The sequence below is a fragment of the Panthera pardus genome, unplaced genomic scaffold (assembly GCF_024362965.1).
Source record: "Panthera pardus isolate Hobbes unplaced genomic scaffold, ASM2436296v1 HiC_scaffold_12, whole genome shotgun sequence".
Taxonomy (NCBI): Eukaryota; Metazoa; Chordata; class Mammalia; order Carnivora; family Felidae; genus Panthera; species Panthera pardus.
In genome coordinates, this window is record NW_026526677.1 from 70,599,413 (window position 1) to 70,613,937 (window position 14,525).

General features: G+C 40.9%; 1 protein-coding gene across 1 annotated transcript in view; it reads right to left on the reverse strand.

Annotated features, from left to right (window-relative positions):
- Nucleotides 1-1,865: 1,865 nt before the first annotated feature.
- Nucleotides 1,866-14,525, reverse strand: part of RAB38 (RAB38, member RAS oncogene family) — a 57,243-nt gene continuing 44,583 nt past the window's right edge. Inside the window, exon 3 of the mRNA XM_019450043.2 lies at nt 1,866-2,758. Within this exon, the coding sequence (XP_019305588.1) occupies nt 2,606-2,758 (153 nt within the window). The 3' untranslated portion in view covers nt 1,866-2,605. The remainder of the gene's footprint in view (nt 2,759-14,525) is intronic.

A 14,525-nucleotide genomic window follows, 5' to 3' on the forward strand; every position in this document is an offset into this window, starting at 1 on the left:
AGGCTCTGTGCTGTCAGCTCAGAGCCTGCTTGGGATTCTCTATCTCTCAACCCCACTCTTTTTGTGGGTGTGCTCTCTCTCTCTCAGAATAAATAAATAAGCATTAAAAATAAATAAAAATAAAAGTCTGCTTCTCCTAAAATCTTAGGCCTGATTTTCAGCATCCATCCTGTCTATCCTGTAGCTAAGGGAAATGAGGATTATTTTGATTGCTGTTTGGAGGTCTTCAAGATTATACACCAAATCCTGAGTTGAGCGTTAGCTGAATCAACTCTATAGTGTTTTCTCCTACAGAGTTTCTGGAAGTTAACTCCATAATCTGTCTTTGAAACCCAAGAGCAATAGACTTTCCTTCCATCTAGATTCTATCCCAATCCACGTGATGACAATTTTAGTAATTATGGTGCTACAGCTTGCTAGGGATTAGCTCCACCACATTGTCTACCAGCAAGGGGGTCCTTGCTACCACCTGGGTGATGAATGATTCAGTTCAAGAAGCTGGTGTTGAGAATCTGCTTCTTAGGGCACCTATGTCCCAACTAATGTAGACTGGGTTTGGGTTTCCCCATAAGACCCTGAAACAAGGATTTCAGTGAAAGTTTATTTAGGAAGTGAACCCAGCAGTGACCAGTAAAGGAGGGAGGAAGTGAGGAAAAAAGGAAAGGAAGCCCATACAGGATGAGTCAGATGGCAGGTTTCCCCTGTGAGAGCCAGGGCTTAATCCCACTTGGACCCCTGTGAGGCTGTATAAAGTATGCCTCAGGATGAGTCAGTTGAGTGTCCAGCTTTGGCTCAGGTCATGGTCTCACAGTTCATGGGTTTGAGCCCACATGGGGCTCTATGTTGACAGCTCGGAGCCTAGAGCCTGCATTGGATTCTGTGTCTCCCTCTCTCTCTGCCCCTCCCCTGCTCATGCTCTGTCTCTCAAAAATAAATAAATATTAAAAAAAAATAAAACAACAACAACAAAAAGAATGTGGTTCCCAGGAACCCAGGATACTCATCTCCCACTTCCTGCTATCCTTGGTTGAGAGCTACTCCTGTAGACATTAACTCCTGGAACGTCTCATCTGTCTGCCTCACATGTCAAGTGCTCCAAAGGCCAGAGAATGGCCTCAGGGAATAGGTCACAAACAACAATAAGAAGCTGAGTGGTTGGTACTTACAGAAACAGTGAATGCCAAGATAATATGGGTAGGACACACAAAAATATCTGCTACAAAAGACAAAGCTCCCGTGAGTATAATATGAATACCAACGCCGTTAAATGCTATTAAAAAGCAGTACCTGGGGCGCCTGGGTGGCTCAGTCGCTTAGGCCTCTGACTTCTGCTCAGGTCATGATCTCGCAGTGCGTGAGTTCGAGCCCCGCGTTGGGCTCTGTGCTGACAGCTCAGAGTCTGGGGCCTGCTTTGGATTCTGTGTCCCCGCCTCTCTCTGCCCTTCCCCGCTTATGCTCTGTCTTGCTCTGTCTCTCAAAAGTAAATAAATGGAAAAAAAAAAAAAAAAGCAGTACCTATCTTCAGCATATCAGCACCATAGCCATTGGGTAAACCAAAATATTATCATGCATATTTTAGTTGTTTCTTTGCATGTTGATTGGTCTGCTATTAGACCATATTCTTGATTACAACATATGAAAATATATTCCTCTCCTTAACCAAGAAAATGTAGATACACTGCTTGACCTAAATGCTGAAATGAACAATAGATAGACTCATCTAAGTATAATAGTGCCCAGAAGTTCCTTTAAGTGTATTTTTCTCATTGCATTTTGAAAAAAATTTTAGAAATGGGTCTTGAGAACCATGGCTACACAGTCAAAAAAAAATCACAGTATTAAGACACTTAAAGCATTTTCAGAAATAGGGAAACAGCATCTTGTAATGTTTTATTTTCCACTTGTGAAAATATATATAATATATATTACATGAACAGAAGAGCCCCACGGCTTAAGTCAGAGAAAGTGAACAGAAAGGCACATATGGAGGCAGGTCTTTTCATACAGTTTTCACTTAAACCAACATTCAGGGCATGGCAAGGGACAATAAAAGCAAGAAAAGCACAGGAAGCCTGTGTACTCAACTCTGAAGGGCTAAATCAGAGACAACTCTTAGGGCTGTTGGAAACGGAGGTCATCTCTGGAGAAAAAAAACGTTTCTACTTAATAGGCCTGTCAGCCCAGCAGAGAGTGTATTGAAATCTGGACAAAGGCACCAGGGGCAAAGTGAAAGCCAGTGCTGAACTTGACAGCTAGTCTGCTCTTCTCCCCTTTCTCTTTAAGACTAGAGGCCATGGCCGAATCCAAGAAGAAAATAACAGGGCAGACGCTGGCCCTCCAGAACTGTGGCCCTCCAGAACTGTGGTCGGCTACAAGACAGAATTTTGGAACAGACTAAATATTTAACAAGCTCGTAAACACTGTGCTGATGCTGGGAAAAACATGAAAAGAACATTTGCTATTTTTCTCTCTTATAGGAAATATACAGGCATAGATCTTTGGCTTGCTGCATGTGTATCCCTATCCTGACATTTACTCAAGTTGATAAGAACTGAGACATGAGATAAATGGGATTATTTCCATCATATGCCAGCAAAGAAGCCTACTAGGATTTGGCACAGCTGGAGCAGCTGACAATCTTGGGTGATGTGAGATGGGGCTTCACGACGTCCGGCTCAATGGACTCCATCAGGTCACACTCGTTTGCAAGTATATGTTTCACCAGGCATCTGGAGGCTTCATCAATGTTTATATTCTCCTACAGATGGGGTAAAAATAAATAAATAAATAAAAAGTTTTTCTTGGCGCCTGGGTGGCTCAGTCAGTTAAGCGGCCGACTTTGGCTCAGGTCATGATCTCATGGTCCGTGAGTTCGAGCCCTGCGTCGGGCTCTGTGCTGACAGCTCAGAGCCTGGCGCCTGTTTCAGATTCTGTGTCTCCCTCTCTCTGACCCTCCCCTGTTCATGCTCTGTCTCTCTCTGCCTCAAAAATAAATAAACGTTAAAAAAAAAATTTTTTTTTAAGTTTTTCTTTTGTTTTTCTTTTTTTCTTTTTTTAACGTTTATTCATTTTTTGAGAGACAGACAGAGCATGAGTGGGGGAGGGGCATAGAGACAAGGAGACACAGAATCTGAAGCAGGCTCCAGGCTCTGAACCGACAGCACAGAGCCCAAGGTGGGGCTCGAACCCACAAACTGTGAGATCATGACCTGGGCCAAAGTCAGATGTTTAATCGACTAAGCCACCCAGGCACCGCCCCCCCCCAAAAGTTTTTCTTATCAATATTTTAAAATAATGCTGAAGCAGAGACCTATGTATGACAAAAGAGCAATATTTTTGGCAACTCATTTAAGTATCTCTTGGAGGCCCTATCAACGCATCTTCTTTCTCCTCCCCTGCCTCACATTCCTTTGAGAAGCTTTACTTTTCATTCCTTCACAAAAGCAGATATATTTATTTTGTTACTTCAGAGAAATACTGTTTGTTAGTCTCACTTACTTTTAGTAGGTTGAAATGAAGGTAGAGGTCAACTTTCTCATTTTTACATACTCTTACAGTAAAGCATAATATTATATAAGATACATAAGTCTTCAGTCTAACTTAGGTTCATAATTGCCCTCTTCCACATACTACTTTCGTGACATTGATATGAAATAGGAATAATAAGACACCTCTTACAGCGGTCATTAGTGATTTTATAAGTATTTTCTGGCTGTCTGCCTTTCGGTCAAATGGGAGAAGTGGACTGCTCTGACCTCTTTGAAGTTAATCACGGATATGTGACTTTCATTGGACAATGACATGTGAGAAGTGATGTGTCTCCCTTTTGTATAGAAGCAATAAAAGGCAATGCTTAATTTGCCATGCTTATTTCTCCCTGCTTCTGAAATCGTGGAAGCACAAAGATGGAAATTCTCTTGTCCTAGGTCTATGAATGGGAATCAAGAGGAGCCGAGTGGCCCGTGATGATGCATGTAGCACCAAGTGAGAATTATGACCCTATTGTTTGACGTCACTACATTTAAGGTTATTACTGTGATATTACCTAGACAATCCAGATGGATATAACTCTTCAAAGAAAAATGACATCAGAAATTTGAATCTGTGTTCAAGAATAAAATAAGCTTTAATTTGGGGAAAATGTGGAGCAAACATTTAAATCTCAAATATGCTCTTTATTAGGTTAATCTAGATTAAATAGCTTTTTTTCCCCCTGCTAATAGAAAGCAGAGAAATACAGAATATTTACTACTGGCATCCTAAACAAAAAACCTTGATCTCCGGTAAAGTCAAATTTGTTAAACTTCTCTGACATGTTTCATCATAGTCAATATAAAGAGATAAGGACTTTCTTGTCAACTTGTTTCACTGCAAGACCTTGTCCAATCTGAAGTATAACTTCTGATCTCTGAGCTTTTTATGTATGTCAGTTGTTGATACATTTTGAGATCACTGCATGAAGTCATACTACGTGGAAAACGTAAGAAGTGGTGATGGTTTCCAAATGGCACCTGTGGCTAATGACATTGGATGCAAATATTCATTAGCATGTTCCCCATCCTTCAAGTCCACTTCCGAGCTCACCTCCTATGAAAGCTTAAAGTAACTTTTGGAGTTCCAGGACATTTCCTCTGATTATTTTCTTTCATGTCCAGACCCTTAACAAAAAAAAAAAAAAAATGCTTCCAAGGGTTCCCAAATCTAAAACAAGGTAAAATTATGTTTTGCTTGTTTGTGATGTTCTTGTTGTTGTTACTGGTTTTTATACCATACCAGAATTCATGTCTCTGAGCCTTCCATTCCTCTATGCATTCCATTCCATCTATGCAATGGTCTTGATGACACTACTTACCTGATGAACAACTGCTTCTCTTTAAAGGTTATAGTGGTCATTGGTGCTTGCCCAGTGTGTTCATGCCGGGCACTTTATACACATAATTTACTTAATCCCATTTAAAGCCCTATGAAGTAAGGGTTTGGTTTGTGTTCTCACTGATTTTGCGGTTATTGTTAGGCTGGGCCTGAGGATGGCCTTGCTACTTTTTGCTCCTATATGTGCCCATTCCCTGAAAGCCATTCCACAGAGAACAGCTTCCTCTGCCCTGTTCCCTGCTGGGTGGTTTACTGCGCTTTCACGTCTTTACCCAGGCTTGGCATGCCTTCTGCTCGTCTTCCTCTGCCAGTTATTATGCCCAGGGGTCACAACTGAACTATCTGCTCTCGGGCAGCAATCTGACCTAGAAAGAGCCTGGCTCTTTGGGAGAGACTCAGCTCCATGTTTGCTCTTGAGCCCAGCCACTTATTTATGTGACCAATTAGAAGGTCCAGGTCCTCCACTGTCTCCAGTTCCAGGAAAGTGGAAATGAGTAGCTTCACTCAGCCTTCTGAGCCCTGGCCTCATGGGCCAGTACATCTCTCTGCAGAACCCCTACATTTGGTTGGTTTTAACCAAGCAACTTTGGTTGCTTATCTAGCCATTAATAAACCAACACTTTTGTTCCCATTTGGCGATTGTTTGTGTGTAGGGAAGAAAGCAATAAAATCTCACCTCAAATACCAAATGGATGTCATTATATCTATTTATAGATAAGAAAACTTAAGTTTAGGTAGATTCCTGAGACAGGGAAACTGAAGGACTCCATAAAAATCTGCTTTCTTCTCCCTTTCCTGTTTCTATTTCTGCCAACATCTGCACCCCCCTACTCTGCTTTACACACACCTCACAATGCATATAGCTCATGCCCTCCTTGTAAGGGACAAGGAGTTAATGATTTCTCTAGAAGAGATAACATCTAAGGAAGGACCAGATGAGACATCCTGGCTTTTACCAACTGGCTTTTACTAGGTGTGTTAAACTATATGCATATTCCAGACCACCAGCACTAGACATCTTTTTACCAAGGACCCTTGGTTCCCATGAATGACACCTGGGTCTTTGTCTTTGTCTCACAGTTCCTGGATTCTTGAGAGAGTACATACACCACTGGACCACCTATCCTTAATCAAAACCCCCAGACCTGAAACAAAGACAAGACTCATGCTCCTTTCTTTTCTGAGTCTCCTGGACCCTCCATCTGTATCTGCTCTCTCTACATCATCAGTAAGTTCTGCTTTCACCTCCTGCTGGCTTGCATTTGATTTCCATCCTAAGCTCAGCCAGAGATCCTCTTGGCTCATCCTGTAGGACCTCTTCTGGGTCACTAGACCTGACCTGCCAAGATCATTAAGAGACTTCCCCAAGATCATGCAGTGGGTGGGTTGGGGGCCACACCTAGGTCTTTCTGACATCAAAGCCTGGTTCTTATCATGCTATATTCCTTTCCAGGATTGTTCTGAAGATCAAGCGCAATAACAAACAGAAGTTCTTACTGCAGTGTTAGGCCTCATAGGTGCTAAATAAATCTTAGCTCCTTTCTCTTTCATACATTAGAAGAAAAACATGTTTATGTAATAGGAAAAACACACCTTAAGCATTAAAAAGGCCCCCCTTCACCTACAATGTAAAGTTAGACTAGTCAGTAGTATTTTTTAAACTTCCACTCATATATTAACATGCCCTTTATTTTTTTTTATTTTTTATTTAAAAAAAAAATTTTTTTTAACGTTTATTTATTTTTGAGACAGAGAGACACAGAGCATGAACAGGGGAGGGGCAGAGAGAGAGGGAGACACAGAATCCGAAACAGGCTCCAGGCTCCGAGCTGTCAGCACAGAGCCCGACGCGGGGCTCGAACTCACGGACTGCGAGATCATGACCTGAGATGAAGTCGGACGCCTAACCGACCAAACCACCCAGGCGCCCCTTAACATGCCCTTTAAATAGGGTTTACTTTCATTAATGTGCAAATTGGCAAAATCCAGTAATGAGGTGAGTGAAATGCAAGTGTGGACAAATCTATGAAAACTCATCATCATTATAAGAAACACAAGAAAAACCTAAGCCCAATTAGTGGCAGCCTAGCAGGATCATTTTCACAAAAGATAGGATGATGCTGGCAAAACTGTTGGAAAGTTTAACACCTGGTAAAAGCTAGTTGGGGTCAGGACTAGGACATGGGATCATGGAGGATGGGGCTGGACAAAGGGATCCATCAGAGCCAAGAAGTGCTAGCACCTGCTTTTTTGCACATAGGAACAATGTGGCAGCTCATGATGGCTGAGACACATTCAGTCATTCATTCCGTCAATATTATTCAGATTCCCCCAAGTAGTAGACATACAAAGAAAAAGATGACCAAATAAGTCCCATCCTTAACTGAGCTTAAACCCCAGCAAGGTTTGTATAAATAGCAGAGGTATAATGAGGTTGGAAAGGGCAGATCACTCCAGATCACTGAAGAGCCTTGAATGCTAAGGGGCCACGTAGAGTCACTGAGGGTTTTCTGCAGGTCAAGTGTCAATAAACACAATATGATACAAATCCATTACTAGGCAAAACTGTACACAACCTGAGCACTGTTTTATCAATTAATCTATCAATAAGTATTTAGTAAATGGCTATCAGGCAAACCATGGTGCTGTTGCCATGCCATACCTATTTCAGATCAGAAATTGTCAGAGGAAGCTCAGAAGAGGAGCAAACACTATTATTTACCACATGCCCTCTATGAAAAGGCCTGGTATGCAGTGTTTTGAGCACAGGCATGAAGCCAAACTCAGCTCCTCCACTTTCTGGCTGTGTGACCTTGAAAAAATTACTTTAACCACTCCATACCTCAGTGTCCTTATCTGTAAAAAAGGGAATTAAGGGATCTACTTTACAGGTGGTTATAAGTTAATATATATTAATAGTGAGAACACGTGAAATACTCAACTACTCAGAAATACACATTCAACAAATGTTATCACTATATTTTCATTTTATCATTGGCAGAACACAATAATATGTGTATTTGATTCCTTCATTTTGCAGCTGAGGAAACAGATTGAGAAGGGGTAATTGGCTGACCTCAAGACACACACTAGTAAGTGGTGGGGACAGGTACAAGTCCAAGGAGAAGAGTAAACACTAATACGTACCACAATATTTACCATATGCTTACAATAAAAAGTAAGGGATAAAATGCTGAAAGCACAGGCTTAGCGCCAGACCCTCATCTCAGCTCCGCCAAAATAGTCCCACAAACAAATAAAGGAACACTATGGCCAGGACACATGTTTCCAGCATAAAAAAGGTGGGAGCTGAGGTGCCTGGGTGGCTCAGTCAGTTAAGCGCCTGACTCTTGATTTTGGCTCAGGTCATGATCTCACAGTTTGTGGGATCAAGCCCTATGTCAGGCTCTGAGCTGACAGTTTGGAGCCTACATGGGAGTCTCTCTCTCCCTCTATCTCTGCCTCTCCCCCATGCTTGCTTGCTTTCTCTCTACAAAACAAATAAATACATTTAAAAAATAAAATAAAATAAAATAAACCCCTCTCTTAAAAAAAAAAAAAAAGGTAGGAATATGTATTCAGGGCCTCCAGCAAGGTTCATTTGTATTGCTGGTCCTACTGTCTGTCTATATACCACTGAGGTCACAGCCAAGGGCCTGGGCTCAGATAAGGAATGGCAAAACAGCAAACTTCCCTCTCTCCTTCTGTCCATGGCTAGCGTGGATAATCAAAATGCACCTGATAGAACTACAGGTTCAGACCCTTTGGGCAATTATATTGCAATATAATTGATTGAGCTACTTGGCACCCAAGTCGTCACAGCTAAGTCCACATTTTCCAGGTGATTGTAAAGAAACACAGCTGCTGGCTTAAGTGCAAAATGCTACCTGGGAATGTTTATTGGCATTCATTCTAGAGAGCAGTAACATCTCTAGGAGGAAATTTATACGCTCTATGACTTTGATGATATGTACACTCAGGCTGAATCTGACTATGATGTATTTACAAATTGCAGTGTGACAAGATGCTCTATTGTGCAGACTGTGTTAGGTTTATGTATGCTCATCTTTGTGTCTCTACTCAAAATCTTTTCATTCATATTAATAAGCATACCTAAGAAAAAGGCTTAAAATTCCCAGCAAAGCATTTTAGTAAAAATAAATGGTAGTGATGGGGCACCTGGGTGGCTCAGTCAGTTAAGAGTCCAACTTCGGCTCAGGTCATGATCTCACGGTTTGTAAGTTCAAGCCCTGCATCTGGCTCTGTGCTGACAGCTCAGAGCCTGGAGCCTGTTTCCGATTCTGTGTGTGTGTGTGTGTGTGTGTGTGTGTGTGTGTGTGTATGTGTGTGTGTGTGTGTGTGTCTCTACCCACCGCCCCACCCCCACTCATGCTCTGTCTCTCTCTCAAAAATAAATAAATGTTAAAAAAAAAACCCAAAAAAACAAAAACAAAAAAAAATAAATAAATGGTAGTGACCACCAGGGTGACTACTGAGTGTCTACTCCATGCTGGGCATATAGCAGGTCCTTTACTTATGACATAATGTTCACATCCAATCCTCATAAAAATCTATTAAAAAGCTAATAGCCATATTTTAAAGGTAACAAAACTTTGACCTTTAACAAGGTTAAGTAATTTACCCAGGGGAGTATGTGATTGTGATCAACCTGTCTTTTCGGCTTAAACCGACCTCACTCCAATTCTTATTCTGTTCACATATATTACATTGTAGTGTCTCCCAGGATTAATACAGAGATTAAAATAGTTTTATTTCTAGATCAGTAGTTCCTCAATCCTGGCTGCATATTCAAATCATTTAAAGAGTTCAAAAAAAATCTGTTACTGAGACCCTCCTCCCAGACGTTGATATGATTGGTCTGGGATGGGGCCCAGCGTAAGTATTTTTAAAAAGGTTCTCCATTTCTTTAAAATATGCATCCAGATTTGAGACATACTTCTATAATTAAGAATGTCTTTAATGCCATTTTTTTTTAATTTCAAAATGAACTTTCTGGAAGTATCATTTAATATAGGGATTTTAAGCTGTAGTGATTGTGATCTTCCTGTAGAGGATGGAATATAAATCTAACTATATGAGGTCTTGGGTACTTGTCAGTTTTTTAATTAGCTCTTCAGAACATCTGTCTGGTGGCAAATTATTTAATCTCTGACCCCCCAGTGCCAGAGAGCAAAAATATTCTAGCAGAAAACCTTCACTTCTGCCTAGTTAAAAACTGGCAAAGAATTCTTCCTCCTCTAATCTTTCCAAATACATCAACCTCAAACAAAACACCAAGTGTACCAGAGGCCCTGAGGTTAGGGCACTAAATTCCTCAGCCCCGTGAAATTTTAATTAGAGCAGATGGCCCGCAGGGTAACACTACCACTGTAAGAAGTCTTGCGCAGAACAGGGCTTTTCAAATACTTTCTTTCTCTAAGATTCAGTACTTGTTTATTGAGCACATAAGTGCTAAGCAGTTTGCTGGTTTTCATTTGCCTTAGTTCATATCTAATATGGGGCAGGCACAATGGACACCTGTGTTTTTGTCTGCTTTGTACTTCTTTCCTCCCTCATCTGTAATATCACCCCCCATCCTTCCGGTAACGGCTTCCTCTCAATCTTGAGCTTCTTCTACTGGGGCTCCTCTAAACTGAGCCCTCTATCTCCAACACTGTTCTCAGAAGTTGGCATTTCATTTAATTTTCACAAGAAAGCCGAGGTGGGAGGCTCTGACCTCATTTTACCAATGAGAAAAGTGAGGTACAGGGAGGCTAAATGGCATACACCAGGTCTCAGGGACAGGAAGGGGCAGAATCTGGTTTCCAGCTCCAACCCTTGGAGCTTCTGTATTTTCTTTTTCTTCTCCCTGTTGACTTCTCAAGGTCTATGGCCAAAAGGTTGTAAGTGCCCAAGCAAAGGTCTGCTTGCATCCAAACCCCATGATTTTACACTGAAGAGTGTGCTTCAGAAAAACCACGTCCTAATGATGCCCTGTTGTCTGAAAGTTACTTTGTATCTACCTAACAGGCACTGGGAAGGACAGATGGAGCTATATTGTCATTGATTTCAACATAGGACAGAGTCACATTGTCAGCATGTAGATACTGGTGAAGAAGAGGAAAGTCTACAGATAAAATCAGCTCCAAAGACTGTGTCCCTCTGACAAGATCTCTCCACTCTACTGTAGCCCTGCCTCAGCCCCTGTCCTCCATGTTAGATGTCCAAGTTCATGTTATACCCCATTTCTCCCCTGTCTTCTGTAGCCCTCGGGCCTCACACTTTAAAGCTCTCTTCTCTGATGCCCTTGCCATCAATCTAGCAGCCTCAGAAACCCCACCTCAGCCGTGAAACATCTCCAAACTTGCCACTTACCAGGGAAATCAGATACCACTAATTCAAATTGATCTCTTTGACACATGCAGAAATTAACGCAACAGAGAAGGAAAGTGACTTGCCTGGCATCACACAGGCTGCCTCTTAGCTCTTGCTGCTTGCATACTTCTTTGTTTCTGTAAATATCTCTGCTAAGTAGCCTTCTCTCAGCATTATGAAATGTATCGTCAGGGCTGCTTGGCACTTTGTACACACCTGGCACTTACCAGTGACTCATAACCACTTATCGCCTGTGTTCTTAAAAATGGATTTTATCTTATTATGTTTGTGTTCCTGGCTCCCAGCACAGTGTTTGGTGCATAAGAAGCCTCTAAACAAAACTGCCAAAGTTAGTTGAAACCTGTTGAAACTTACTGTTTGCGAGGTACCATTTATCTACTTTACCTTTACGAACTAAGCTAATCCTCACAAAAACTCAGGCGAGGAAATGGAAGGATAGAGAAGTTAAAATTTTTCCCAGGGTCACGCAGCCAGCAAGTCAAACTTTCAGCACCTAGTTCCCCAGCCCATGCTCAGATCCTTCTCCTCTGACCCCTGAAAGTTCTGCGCTGTTAGATGGCAAAGCCAGACTGAAGCCCAGAGCCCTTGCTCTTAACCTACTGAGCCATACTCCTCTCTATAAATGTCCATGGAAAGAATGAAGACTCAAGTCTCCTACCTTGGTGGCCAGGGCTTTCTTTCTAAATTTCAAAAATTATGAATGAGCAATTGCAGTGTGGTATGTTTGGCCCACAGGCATTTATTTACTTATTTTTTTTTTATTTTAAATGTCTTTAAATGGCACATATTCACTCTCCAGTTTGCCACCTACCTCTCTCATACCCTTAACTTCATGGCTCCTAGAGGAATGTGAGTTCACCATCCCCGTCTCTTTTCCCACAGCAGGCTAACTAGGGACACACAGTTCCCAAGATCTTTTTTAGAGTTTACCATTCCTGAGATACACTGCCAACTTCAATATGTAATGTATGACTTACCACTAATGGCTATAAAGAATCAAAACATTCATAGATTTTGTCTCTATTAACATTTGGCTTTCAATACAGTGTTTTTTTAATGTCCCTCACTATGAGTAGTATACTGAAACAGTGTTTGCCTACCCAATAATCAGTTTTGAAAAGACAATAAAGAATAAATAGAAGCATAAAAACTACCATTAAGCCAGATTTTATAAACCTTATTAATGAAGACAGCAGCCTTCAGTAAAAATACTTGCTCATACATCAGTTTGAGAAGATAAATGGCCCACCAGACCCAAAATATTAACAGTAACACTTGCTGGGTGGCTCAGTCAGTTAAACATCTGACTCTTGATTTTGGTTCAGGTCATGACCTCATGGTTCATGAGATTGAGCCCTGCATCAGGCTCTACACTGACAACGTGGAGCCTGCTTGGAATTCTTTCTCTTCCTCTCTTTCTCTGTCCCTCCCTCCCTCATACATGCATGCTTTCTCTCTCTCTCTCTCTCTCTCAAAATAAATAAATATTTTTTTTAATAGTAATACTTGCTAGTATTTACTGAACACTTACTATTGAACATTTACTCAGGTACTATGCTATATATGCTTCATGAGTAACCACATTTCACCCTTAGTACATGCTGAGAGGTGGATATATTACTAATCTATTTTACAGGTTAGAAGACTGAGGAGTGATACACTTACAGAATAAACTGTGTGTCCACAGTATTTGCTGGACTTACTCAATTCAAAGTCATATTTTTTGAGTGTTAACTATGAGTAGAAATTATCTGTTTAATAATTCATCTCTATCATAATTAAATGCTTGCACTCTGGAACCTCTGTGTGCCAAGTCTGAGGATTAAGACTGGAACATTGTTGTCCCAGGAAGCAGCAGGATATAATGGAAAGAGAATGAGCTTTGGAATCAAGCTTTAAAACTTGCTACTGTCCCTGACTCTGGGACCAAGAGCAAATCCAAACCCTGAGCCTTCCTGCTTAAACTGTAAAATGAGGCTAATGATAACCACATGTCATAGGGTTCTTGTTAGAATGTAAGAATTAAATGATACACACGGATGAAGCACCTACACATTACGTATCGGTCCTCAGATAAATACAATCCTCTTGTGAGAAGTTGCCTCTGACTCCCAGAGGCTGGACAAACATCCCTCTATTCTAGCACCTGCCACTGGTCAATACGTAATGGCTTGTTAGTCTGTGTCCTCCACTGCACTGGGAGCTCCTGGGGGGCTTCGTGGCTACATCCCAGTGTCTAGCACAGTGCCTGCTGACAGTAGGCACCTGGAACACGTTGAGTAAATGAATGAACGGATGAAAGAATGCATGAACAAATGAATGAGCTTGTTAACAAGGGCCCTCCAGAGTAACAAGTCCAGGTTTCAACCCGAAAATAATTTTAGATGGGGGTGATCTCTGCAGGGAGTGAAAAGGAAAACTTATTCACAACAGAATTTATTTCACAAGTCAAACTTCCTTTCCTTATCTTGTTTTTCAGTTATGATCTGACACCATTATTTTTGGGTGAAATGGAAGGAAGACTGACTGAAACATTTTATAAAAATCAAGCTGAACTACTAAAGACTTTGCAGCTGAGCAGACCTGCATTAGATACTTCTTTTGCTCTTTTAAAAATAATTATTTATGCCCTGATATTTCAAAAGCTATTTCAGGTGACTTCCACTATTTAATAACTAGATAATAAACTTAGGCAAAATATTCACCTTTATTGGGCATCACCTAGAATATAAAGATAATAGCACCCTCCTGACAGAATTATGAGAATTAGAAATAATTATATTAGGGGCAAAAGTAGAAATTGGGTAACATCATATATATTTATGACTATATATTATATATGAATATTTTATTATCATCTTTTCTCAAGAATTTTTATGAAACTGAATGAATGGTCAATTCGAGCTTTACAACTACTTCTCAGGCCTGTAGTTTATATTTTCTTAATATACGGCCCTTTTGTCCAGCCCTCAACTAACTCTAGCAGAGAGTTTGAAACCTTTGCTTTTCCTGATAGCATAAATGAAATGCTTTCTACCACCATTGTTAGGATAACATCAGTGTGGGGGAAAACACAAGCAACAAAAAGTATGCATAAAAGATGATGTACTGACAAAATAAACAAATGCATCTTTTAGCACTCCCTTTATGTTTGGAATGCCATGGTACTAGCCAACTACCAGAACCCTGGCTTCAATGGTAGAACCAAAGTCTACACTTCCGTGTCTCTGAGGTCTAACTCCTAAATTCCACACTCG